A 12,585-nucleotide genomic window follows, 5' to 3' on the forward strand; every position below is an offset into this window, starting at 1 on the left:
ATTGAAAGTGTTTCTAGTGACATAACAAGCGATGCCTGGAATTATACATGTTTCTCCCACAATTTGCATGGTATTTAATATTGTGCGTGCATTACCAGGCACCCACCAGTGCAGGAGACCTGGAAGCATAGCTCCGTTTAGGATCTTTATCGTGTCACTGGTATTTTACACTAAGGCAATTTCCACAGACACCATGTCGAAACATTGCTATGTATGTTGTACAGTAATTAGCTTACAAATGAGAATTTAGTCAACTTCTTACAGCCAGACCTTTCCATACCTCAGGAATGTCTCCACTCTCCATAGGTTCTGGTTCCAGATCCTCACTGATGTGTCTCCGAGAGCGGAACCGCCTGTGGGCTGCTTCTTGGTTTATCTGTCTGATGTTGTTATCTGAATCAGATCCCACATCGCTGGGTAGTGGGGAAACGAAACCACGTGAAGAGAAAAGAACAAGGAAATAAAGAATGTTAAACTAAAACACCTACTTTGTCCGTTGCTTTCAAAATCTCATTAAAGTTTTTGATTATAAAAATCATTATTGCATATGTCAGGCTTCACAAACAGGAGACCGTTTAACGCCTCAATCCAAGTCAATAAAACTGGCAGCACTTCACAAGTGTCAGAGAATCGTGGAATCCCAGGTTGGAAGGGACCTCAGGGATCACCTGGTCCAACCGCTCTCGGCAAAAGCCCGGTCTAGACAAAGTGGCCCAGCGCCCGTCCAGCTGAGTCCCGAAAGCGTCCAGTGCTGGGGAGTCCCGCTGCCCTGGGGAGATCACTGCAGCACTGACTCTTCTTAGCATGAGGAGTTTTCCTCTTGTGTCAACCAGAATCTCCCCAGGAGTAATAACCTAACAGGGTTGACTTTTTTCCTTACCTTTTCAACAGGCTCTATAAAAGAAAGTAATTTATTCCTGTTAAATCACTTGCTGAAAAATACCACATCTGTCTCCCAGTATTCCAAGGTACGTTGTTAATGCAGTGACTTCCCTTCCAGCCCTTCACACGTCCGACAACTTCCCAGAATACCTATCTGCACATGCAATTTGCTGGGGGTGGGGAAGTCTCTTTCATTCTTTAAAAAAAAGTTTTCTAACTATAGATATCGAGACTTTTGTTCTCAATTTACTAGCACATCTGTGAAAATTTTTCCATGAACAAAGTCTAATTTCAGATACACAGCACAGCACCAAAGGCACAATTAATCTGTTACCAGAGAGAACAGTGTGCCTTTATATACTGCTTTGTGCTTCTTGCCGAAGACTTTTTCCAGCCTTGAATCTGTAAATTCAAAATGGTGGTTTGCTGAAAAAACCTCCCTGCCCTTACTGATAACTTTGCACAGATCCACAAAACACTGCACTACACTGCCACTTACATTAAACTCGGTCGATGCCACTGAGTAGTCCTGTTGTTGTGGTTGACGTAGTAAGTCCGCCCCAGGTTGTCCACCTTTTCTTCCCACCCAGGAGGCAGCGGAGGAGGTGGCAACTCCTCCTGACGCTGAGATGCGGAGTCATTGGAATCGACCACATCCCATCCATGCTTAGAAACAAAGAAAAAAAAAGAATTTTAAAATTTTAAGGTTCAAGTTGAAGAGAAGTTATTTCATTGTTGCTTACATAGCGCGTAGGTGCAGATTCTGAAAATTTTTCCAAAGAGAAGTTCAAAATTGCTGAAATGTAAAGCTATGAAGCAGAATAAACTCCGTGGTTAGTGACACAAAATGTAAAACCCCACCAGTCTATGACAAGAGGGATTCCAGAGGTGTTTGGGAATTGGCCGCGTGTTCTGGTGGTGGCCTGGTGCAGATTCCCAGGCAAGGAGCCGGAGAGAACCAGCCGCCACCTCCTGAACTCGGGGACGTAGGGCCGGGGCCGAGGGCCCTGCTCCCACGCCACGGGTGACTGGGGCAAGGCCAGCGCGGGCTGATGTTCACCGACAGCCCTACCTGCCCCCGGTTCTTAACGGGCGCGACGGCTGGTGACAGTGCTGGGAAGTCTCTGAACCGGCCGCGCCTGCATGAGCTTTATTCTCTGCAAAGTCAACGCTGCCAAGGAAATGAGGGAAAATGTTGTAACACCTATCTTGAAATGGCCTCCGAATTACTGGCAGAGACTTTCTGAGTTCTTTTACTTGGCATGACTGCTACTTGCTCACAAACTGAGTCAGACTTTAGACTTCATTGTGGCAGCTGAAATACTCGAAATGGTTGCGAAAACACAAAGTTACAGTTTAAAAAAAAATAGCTGGAGAGGGGAAGGAGACTAAGCTGCTACTAACACTGCTGCCAGGGGCTTATCTTTCAAGGTACAACTTTCTCTACAATTATAGTCGAATCTCTCATTTGAATGCTTCCACAAGCATTCAGCCTTACCTCAGATTCATCCCTCTGATCACTGTTTTCCTCCTCTTGGCCACCATTTTTAGGCATATAAGCCATCTTCAGTCTCAAGAAGCCCTTTACACGAGATTTGTGGCTAGAAGACAAGGAGGTGCATTTCATTCAACAACCTTTAAATAGTTACAGGTAACACACCTTGAAGTAAGAAATGTTTTAAAATACAAATGTCCGCCCCTCACCTTCTTGGTCTGAGAAGGAAATCCTTAAATGTGTACGGCCTTTCCATGGTTGGGTCTTCAGTCTAGAAGCATTTAAGAAAAGGGCAGATTAAAGGGCTTGCCCGCAAGCACAGGACACACAAAGAACAGTGACATCGGAGGTGCAGTACACGTGCTAGAGAAGACGTTTGACTCCCGGAGTGGCAGCAGGCAGAGTTCCACCCGCGTGTGCCCACACATGCTGCAGAACCAGCCACTAGATGCCACTGCAAATACCAGGGATGGGCTGGCCCACGTCTCTGCCAGGTACACAGCAGTCACCAGCCAGAAAAAGGTGGAACAGACCAATAAACAAACCCCTTCCAACTTCTTCCAACTGCAGTGTCAGAAAAGCTTGCATCTATTCCAAAGCAGTAATTTTTCTGCACATTAGAAAGCAATGAAATAAAACTCCTCAGCTGGCTTTTACTTCAAAGCTGATGAGACTTGCAAAAAGAATGAAGACACTGAAATCTTTTGTGCTGTACATAAGTAATATTATCAGGCTGACAGATGACATCTTCTGATTTCCATTTAACTCCAAGTTTCATAAAGCCTTAAATCTTGACAACTTTCTACTACATGAGAATTCCAGCTTTCTCATCAAGTAAGTTACATCCTTCATGTCTGTGAGGATACAGATACTATAGGCACAAAACTGGGAATTTAGAAATGACACGGGAAGTAAGAGACTCAGAAATCCGTGCACATACTTCACCTGCTGATTGTCTGGGCTACTGTAATCGATTGTACAATTTGGGCTGACAAAATTGGAAGCACGAATTGTCTTACACTGAACGAGGAAGTACATTATCATCCACACTCCAGTAAAACCAGAGATTTAGCACCTTAGATTAACACCAAACTTTCTCAAAATGAGCACAAAGTTAGTGGATGCTTCTTAGAACGTTTCACCCATCTGCCATCCACTAAAAAAATGGTGGTATATCTGTAACTCTGAAATCCCTTCCCAGCACCAGCCCCACACATAGCAATGCTTCTTGAGTCCAATGCCTTAACCAAACCTTTCCAAACACAGAATAGTCTAACTCCTGCACTTGCAAAAAGCTGTTGTCAGTTGCATTTCGAGGGCAATAAATAAGAATTTAAAAGTCAATCCTAAGGCTTTGCCTGTCTGTATAAAGCAAACGGAGGTACCTGTACGGTGATGTTTGATGTTTCAGAAAACACCTGTAAATAAGTGACTCTAAAAGCAGGTGTTAACCCAAGTATTTAAACTCTAACTTTTTAAAAACAGAAGAAAACCCTCCAAATATCAGCTTTTCCAAGCTGATTCATATTTCTTTGCATATTAAAGCTGTTTAAAACTGGGAAAATAGCCAAAATACATACTTTCCTATCACATAGGAACCTACGTGCCTGCTACAGAGAAAATCTATTTACATGTGTATAGACATTAAAAGGTACAGGTATGCATATTAAAAACTATAATGTATGCTCTGACAGTATCACAGCTTGTGTAATTATTATTAGCAATAATTCTAATGTCAACATCTAACGAATGTTATTGTGTGTGCTATGGCACTGGTTAATGTCTCCATTATGACTTAGGAGTCCTTCAAATAAGTTACTTTCACTCAGTAATAAAACCAATAATTCTAATGAAATATGCTATGGAGATGGGTAATTTTATAACATTTTCCGAAGAACTGAATTTTTGTAACTTCTTAATATCCTGACATGCCGGTTCAGCAATTTCTCTGGTTTCAGGCTACAGCTCTTGGCTTTACAAGGCCTGAAGTAGTATCAAAATGCACTATCCACTGTCGCAGACAGAACTGCTATCCCATAACCTTAACAGCACAATATTTAGACAGAAAATCAGATAGATAAATAGGACCCCCAAAATATGGTGGTTTTTTTAATGTTTTAACAAAAATTCAAGAAGAAATGGAGTTTGCCATGGGAGAATACAACTGTTTCAGCCATAAGGGAAAATCATGAAAAGGAAAAATCCAGATTAACAGGGCAATAACTACCAATGGTAAGGTGAGAAACAACCCGTCTACTGGCCACGTGTCATTCATGGTTTGACTCTAAAAAGGATTCTCAGAAAGAATCAGGATGAGAAGTGAATCCTGGATGTTGAGAAATTTGACAGATACCAGAGAACAACCGTCCTCCCTGTCCCTGCGAAGGGAACCGTTTCTCCCAGTTCCCGGGCACGGTGGGGCTTTGCTGTCCATAACGTTTGTCTTTAAGCCTCTAATGCTGTGCTGGGAATGCTGGCTTTAAGAAAATTTAACTGACTACTTATGGAAATAAATTCTATGTAACATCAGGGTCTTTCACATCTGGGGATGACAAAAAAGAGCACGCTGAGACAGCAGCACTGCTTACCGGGAGGTGACTAAGTGGCACATCCACTTGACCCAGGAAGTCGTCTCGAGTCTGTCAAAGAGGAAAAAAAGGCAGAAAAAGGAGTAATTTTACATCAGAAAAGCAAAAAATTATAAACAGCAATCCAGTCACAATGAAGCAAAAATATAGACAGTTGAGTACCATTATTTTAGCAATTACTGGTTTCTACCCCTTAACTGTTGCACATTATCTGTTGCTATAATTTATCTATTTCAGCAGAGGATTTCCTGTGAGTCCAAAATGGCTTCTTAGTCCACAGTGTCGATGTTAAGTACTGACAAAACCCAGTCTCCTCTGACAACCTATGTGTAGTTAAAAACCAAAGCAATACCCTACTCCTTCCATGAATTAGTCTCCACGTGCATTAAAAAGCAGAGTGAAATTACTGAACATTTCAATGACATACATGAACGTGTCAAACCTTGGTGACTACTTTTTTTTTTTTCTTTCTGTTAAGGAAAACCTCATGTGCACATGTGACAGTGAAGAGAGAGGACCCCGACACCCAAACTGTGAAGATAGAACTGCACAAATTGTCAACATTTTCCCCCAAATTAAAGATTTATCACTTTAACAAACACAAACCAAAGTACTAGAACTTTTTTGGTTTTTTCAAGAACACTGTTGTGTTAATTCGGAAGGCTAACTCGGTGGGGAAGTGACACACCCTTCTAACCAGCCTCCTGAGCGACCCTGTAGCTCCCACTCAAGCCCTGACCAGCCGTACGCCGCTCCAAGTCACGCACGCAGATGGGGCTACACAACTCCTGGGCCACACAGCGCCAACACAAACTCTCTCATGCACAGTTAAGTCCATATAGAAGTGATAAACAACTACTTTTCTGCATGTTCTTCGCTATCTGTCCAGTCACCACCACCTCTCCGAGTGAACAAGCCAAAGGCACCATCTCCCCAGAGGTAACCACTCCAAAGCTGCAGAGGGCCCTGGTCTCCATCTAACCATACCTTTACTACTGGGTATTTGAACCATTACTCCTAACTCCACCAACTATACTCCACGCCCATTTTACAACCACGAAGATGACAGGATAAAGAGAGCCCTTCAAGCACTGGAAGTTCAAAGACCGATCTGATCTTTGCAAGACTCAGTGATTCTTGAAGATGCTCCAACTGGACTGCAGGCAGTGTCCTAATCACCTGCTCACACCTACCCCTCTAAGGAGCATAAAAATTCTCACAAGGTATCTCAGTGCATTGCTAGCAATCCACTTACAAGGACAGAAGAAAAGGAACATGAAGTGTTAGCAGGGGCGGACAAACTAAGGATAAACTTGGAGAGGGAAAATGGGTGCTGTTACCACTCACTTTACAGCTCAATAAAAGCTAGAAAGAAATAGTTCTCATCAATTTTCTTATTAAATAATAATGTCTGTTCAATCTGTATATTCAATTACACTAGATTCAACATTTCTAGCTGTAAGTATTTGTGTACCGAACGGATTGTAATTGTTTTAAATAAATTATAACTTTAAAGCACTGCTCAGGTGTTATCTTTACTACTTAAGAGACACCTCAAAACTACTTCAGCATTTAACCGTTTTTACGATTAACAGCATCACCTGAAGAGCAGAGCTGCCGTGGTACCTTAAATTGCCAATTAATCTAAATCTCAGGGGTGATTTTTCTTTAAAAAGAAGCTGTTACTATCCATCCAACTTTGACACATCCCTGTGCAGACCAAGACTGCAGGCCATCTCCCTGTCTGAATTGCATACACGTGGATCAGTTGATCTTCCCTGCTGGTAAATAACGGAGAGCAACCCAAAAGTAAAATCAATCAAAAGCACAGACAGTGCGGTCAGGACTGCATGGAGAGATTCCTTGCTGTCTTTTAGCAGCACGCTGCCTCAAAACGCCACACGCCTGAGTACTTCTGGTGTTATGAAGTGCCCCGGAACATGACAGAGTGCTCACACGCTGAAAACAAACCAAGTCACACACCCCCACCAAAATACCGCCCAAGCGAGCGTAGGGTCACAAGCCGCAGCGCGGTGGCCTGTGATGCCAGGCCCAGGCGCTCCCGAGTGCTGCGAACAGGAGCAGCGGGGACTGGACCAACACCACTCGGAAGCAGCCGTGCAGACACCGGGTGGATGTTCCCGTGTCTCCTAACCAAGGGCTCCCTCGGGCAGATCTCACCGACCCGCCGCTCTGCACCCGACCGGGGCGCACGGTGCCGCCTCGCAGCGGGCCTAGGCCGGGCATCTCCAGAGCCCAGGAGGCTGCCGGGACGTGGGTGCTGAGGGCCAGCCCCACAGCTAATCTCATCGACTCACCCACCGCAATCGCCACTGGCTCCTTTGTAACAGCCATTCACTCTTCTAGTGACTCGGGTTAAGATTCCTTCCCTCCTGTGAGGGAAAGCCACTGGAAGCATGGCAAAAACCCCAACGACCCAGAGACTGCACAAAACCACTGAGGAGCCCCAGGTGATTTCTTGTGGAAGGGAGAGGCTGTGGGCAAACAGTCCCGAGCCTCCCGTGGTGCAACCACATCTCCAGAGGAATCGGGAGCTTCCGCACCCCATGGAAGTGACGGGTGCATCAGGGGGCTCTGGGGGTCAGTCCTCTGACCCTTCACCCCAAGGAGCCATCTCCTGCTCCGTGTCCCTCAGAGTTACCCCAATGCCTACGCTCAGGGCTGTGAAAGCTCTCCTGAGGCCATCACAGGGTCCTCCACGAGAGAGGGATAGCAGGGATGTCCTGCTGCTGTTTCTACACTCTGAATTCCCACCAGTGCTTATTGTGTCTTTCACAAACCCTCTGCAATTGAAACCTTTCATCTCCAACAATTTTGGCCTGAAACGTGCCAACTCTGAAACAAGCCGCGTAAAATACAAACATTTTTTCATAAATCAAAACCAGACAGGCTGCTCTGAAAGGCAGGGTACCGCGGTGGCGTGGCCGTACGGACAGCTGTCCCGAGCAGACCGACCCAAGAGCCCCCACGGACACGGCGAGGCGGAAGAGGCTGCGCGGGCTGGGCCGGCGGAGCCAGAGCGCCCTGCGTGGGGAGGCCCAGCACAAGGCTCTGCCCGAGGAGCCCGGGCCCAGCTGCCCAGCTGTGGCGGGGGCAGGAGAGGAGCGGGGGAACAGGGAGGCACCGGACAGCGACCCCGGGGCGTGCCAACAGCCTGTGTCACGGGGAGAAAGGCGCCGAGGGTGTCAAGCCACTGGAGCCTGTGCTGGCGCGCTGTGGGAGCGGGAGCAGGGCCCGGCGGGGCGCAGGCTGCGGAGCCCCAGCAGAACCGCCATGGCGGGCACCGGCCCTGTCCCCCAGCCCACGGCCGAGGGTCCCCCGGCCCACGGCCACCCTGTCCCACCGCGTCCCGCAGAGTGCCTGTGGGCAGGGGGTCACACAGAGACCTCCAAAGAGAAGCCACCACCTGCCCAAACACCCAGCTTTTATTAACACGGGAAATCTAACATTCATGGTGGTTCTGTTCTGGCAGCCATTCCATCACAAATTTCCCTATAAGCATGATGTTATGTGTCAGATAACAGTAAGTTAATAAAAAAATAGTAATGAAGCAGAAAACACTGATTCTTGTAGCTTATTAAGAGCTTGAACAACAAAGGGAATACTTTTCTAAAGATTTTTAAAAGCCTATTTAACTGAATATAAATATATAATGTTTCCAATGTTATAGACACATACATCAATAAAAGATAAACCCCTTCAAAATTAATTTATTTTGAATACAGATTTAATCCATATATTGACAATCCTACACTTACCAGTTTAGTGTCTTGCCTAAACATGCCTAGCATTTTCATATAGATTGGAAACATATTCAACAGTCAAAGGAATGAAATTTTGGCAACAGAGGTATAAATTACTTAAATAGCAAATATGTGCTTGCTTTGTGAGCAGGTAACTGCTCCATGTATACTTGGTATTCATTAATAAGATAGGAATTTTCAAAATAAAGCCTACTGCATTCTTCAAAAATCAACTGTCTGTCAGGGAGAACAATTTCTCCCAGATACTGTTTGTGATACCAGATATCAGCCCTAGTGATTCCCAAATAACCTGCTGCTTATTTATAACCCTGCTATGCACAGAATTCCAGGAAGTGCATACTGCTGCTCCGAAGCCAAGTTTACATATTTCTCATAGCAGAGCATTAAGTTTAATATTAAAATTCATATTTTATATGATAACATCACAAGAATTCTGTTTCTACTACAAAGACAGCATGAAGTCCCGTGATCCCGAAGCACGGACACACACTGCTGTGCTATATGCCCGTGGAACAACGCAAAAAGAGTACCTGCACCAAGGAGCCTGCTTTTTTTACAAATTAAAGTAAAAAATAGCTAATATGTTTTTCACTACAAAATTCTGACTATTAATCTTCCTAACAACTACTGGAAAAACCTGGTAGCACGCACTGCTTTTAGAGAATTAATGTTGATCTCCCTCAGTATTGGCAAACACCAAGTACCCTCCACCTCCTGCTTCAACACAGTTACTCAAATATCAGCTGCTCAGAAGAGAAGATATACCTATTCCTAGATCTGTTCTTACAGCTTTTAGTTCCAAAACCCCACAGCTCACGGACATGGAATATTTCCAGGTTGGTTACAAACAGAACTGTGACCAGGCAGGGATGCAGTTTCAGCATGTACGTGGGGAAGGGGCTCCCGTCTCCACGCCTGAGACGGGGGAGGAAACCCACCACAGGCTGCTGTGGATGGAGGGGACAGAGACCGATCGACCAAGTTCCCTCGGGGTGTTTCTCAGCGACACACACAGGTGACTTGCATGCAAGTGCCAAGCCTGACGTCGGATATATTCTCTAAGTATACCACAGATTTATCTGATTTTGACATATCTAGAAATCGTGAGAACTGCTGCACCTACACTGACTATCTGATTTTACCTGGTATTTCCAGATGCTCTGCAGCCCGGCTGTGGCTACAGCCACAATGGAAAACCGGCCTAAGAACCGCACAAATTCCACACCGATGTTAAAAGTCTTCACCTGTACCCAGACCAAGTTTTCAGGAGTAAACTCAGCCTTAAGAGCAGCCGAACCAACAAAATCTGCTTATCTGTAGTTTAGAGCAGAACTGGAAAATCTTCAGCTCTAGTCTGGCTCTGCCAGGGAGCTGCAGTGACCGTTTAAAAAAATTACCTCCTCAGCTACCCCCAGCATGAACATGGCCGTCTTTACCAGTACCAAGGTTCTTGCAAAACTGAATCTTTGTGCAACACTTGCCTATACACATTCGTTTATAAGAAAAATTTTTTGGGGGTGGGGTTAGCATGTTCATGTTTAGCATTTCAGGACATTTTTGTTCAGTGAAAATGGTTTTGTCTCGCAGGCCTCCACATTTCTAACACTCAGACATTCTCACGGTGGGGTTTCCCGCTTCCAGAAAAGGCACCTCACAAGCCACATAAACCTTTTTCCTGCTCCATCATGTATTGAATTTCCAGTCCCTCATTTTTCACGGTTCTCATTACAACATCTGTTTCAGGAACCTCTTTCTCACCAAAATAAAAAGCTCTATCTGATCCACAAACTCGCCTGTTTAGTTGCATACTGCACTGGTAATTCCTGCTCAAGCCTGATCTTTCCCCCCACCCCAAGACAGAGAGGAATTCCCTCTTTACACCAAAGACACGGGGTGCAGATGCTTATCAACCTACAATTTGAAACAGATTTTACTGATCAGAATTACTGAACTATTTTTCAGAGCTGTTGGCCGTAGGCAATGATGCTTATGTGTATCATTATAACCTTTATTTTATATGGGTCATTATGTAACACATGAAGGCAAGCAGCTATTTAATTTTTTAAAGCAGTAAGCAGAAGGAAAAGTTAGTTCACTGGAGAGAGCCCGCAGCTGCCAGCAAAATCTCTACCGCCAGTTTTACTGTTGGAGGTTTCTGAGAAAATCCTCGTGACCAGCTGGAGTTGTCAGAGACAGCCCCTCACAGCACGCGGCGGCAGTGCCCCCGGAGCTGCGCCGCTGCAGGCTGTGGGATCCCTGCGGGCCGCGGAGGGGCTGCCTGCTGCCCGCACGGGTGTGAACCCTCGAGGCACGGCCCTGCTCCCCTTCCCCAGCTGGGGGGGGGAGCACGGAGGCACCGCCAGCACCCGCTGCCTTTCGGCGGGGCCAGGCCCCGCGCGCACCCCGTTCTTTGCTGGGTGCTTACCCTGCCCGTGGCCTCTGCGCGCCAGGCCACGGAGAGCCCACGGCTGGGAGGGCAGAGCCATGGCTTGGGTGCTTTCCAACAGTCTTGCTGCAAATCCTCAGGCAAAGCATAACAAAAGCTATCCCAAAACTCCCCACTCAGCCTCCAACACTCCAGAGCGATTTTAAAGGGTTATGCCATCCTCTGTTCCAAACGACCCCTTGCCAGGAAGGTTCTGTTTGGTCGGTTCAGTACATCTACTTCTGAAGAGAACAAAATAGGTAAAAGGATGAACCAATCTGCTTGGTAAAGACACCAATAAAGTTTTATTTTTATTTTGCATGCCACTTCACAAACTGGCAAGTATTCCTCACCATCCATTTTAATTTGGAATTAAAGGAGGACAAAAGCCTACTTCAGAATAATGATATTTGAAAGTAACAAAAAAGCTCATGACTATTTGAATTAGTAAATGAGCATCATCTTTTAAATCTGGTATTTATTCAGTTTTACAAAGGATGTAAAATCTCATTACTTCAGATACTGTCCTATTTTACTGCTAGCTATCTCAAAGTGAAAGGTAATCACTTCTTTTTTTTTGGCAGAGACAAAAATACATCCCCTTTATTTAAGAAACCCCAAACTGTCCAACCATCTAGTTTATTTACACATTAATCCTGTAGAAAAGCAGTACTAATGCAAGAATCCTTTCATTTCTCTTCCGTGTGCTCAAACACATCAGGTGTGTTAGGCATTCTGTACACTGAATCTTCCTGAGCTACCCACCACATCAGCACAGACGTCGCAAGGAAACCTAGTCGCTATCACCAAGTCCCAAGTGTAGACAAAATCTCAGATATCCAGGAAATAGCAATGGGAAAAAGGATGCTTAACCTGTTGAGGCTCATGGAAGCCATCCAGCACAATACATTTGTTTTAAGCAATGTCCAACATAAGTAAAATAAAGGGAGACAGTCCTGCTTCAATACTCAAACGCATCAATTCTACATTAAAATATAATGTTAAATGTTTCAGCTCTATCCGCAAGTTAAACCGATCACGGAATACCATTCACCTCAAAAAACAATACCAAAAATTCAGTACGTCAAGCAGCTGCTGAAATGGGCAGGGGCAAATTTAATAAAACATCACGCAAGAACCACTCAACACAGGCCCTCAAAGTTCCCAGAAGCCCCAAGCAGGAAAACATTAGCCACCCATTCTAGCCCAAACCTCACAAAAATCCAACTGCAACCCCCAAAATATTGCACACAGGTATGGCACGCCGTTGCACGAAGGACTGAAGTGGCACGGGGAGAGCAAACAGAAGGAAGTATTTTACTCTCAACCACTCGTGCCTATCTCAGACCACCAGTACAGACAGTAGCAGAAGCTTAGAAAACCCAGCAATTAAAGAATGATTCACTTCTT

General features: G+C 45.2%; 1 protein-coding gene across 6 annotated transcripts in view; it reads right to left on the reverse strand.

Annotated features, from left to right (window-relative positions):
• Positions 1 to 12,585, reverse strand: part of NEDD4L (NEDD4 like E3 ubiquitin protein ligase) — a 163,559-nt gene that overhangs the window by 39,088 nt on the left and 111,886 nt on the right. For all 6 annotated transcript variants that reach the window (XM_074931312.1, XM_074931313.1, XM_074931314.1 and 3 more), the window contains 5 exons: positions 4,966 to 5,016; positions 2,587 to 2,648; positions 2,381 to 2,483; positions 1,382 to 1,548; positions 281 to 413 (listed from right to left, as the gene is read on the reverse strand). In XM_074931312.1, the coding sequence (XP_074787413.1) occupies positions 281 to 413; positions 1,382 to 1,548; positions 2,381 to 2,483; positions 2,587 to 2,648; positions 4,966 to 5,016 (516 nt within the window). The remainder of the gene's footprint in view (positions 1 to 280; positions 414 to 1,381; positions 1,549 to 2,380; positions 2,484 to 2,586; positions 2,649 to 4,965; positions 5,017 to 12,585) is intronic.

Source organism: Athene noctua, chromosome Z (genome assembly GCF_965140245.1).
Source record: "Athene noctua chromosome Z, bAthNoc1.hap1.1, whole genome shotgun sequence".
NCBI lineage: Eukaryota > Metazoa > Chordata > Aves > Strigiformes > Strigidae > Athene > Athene noctua.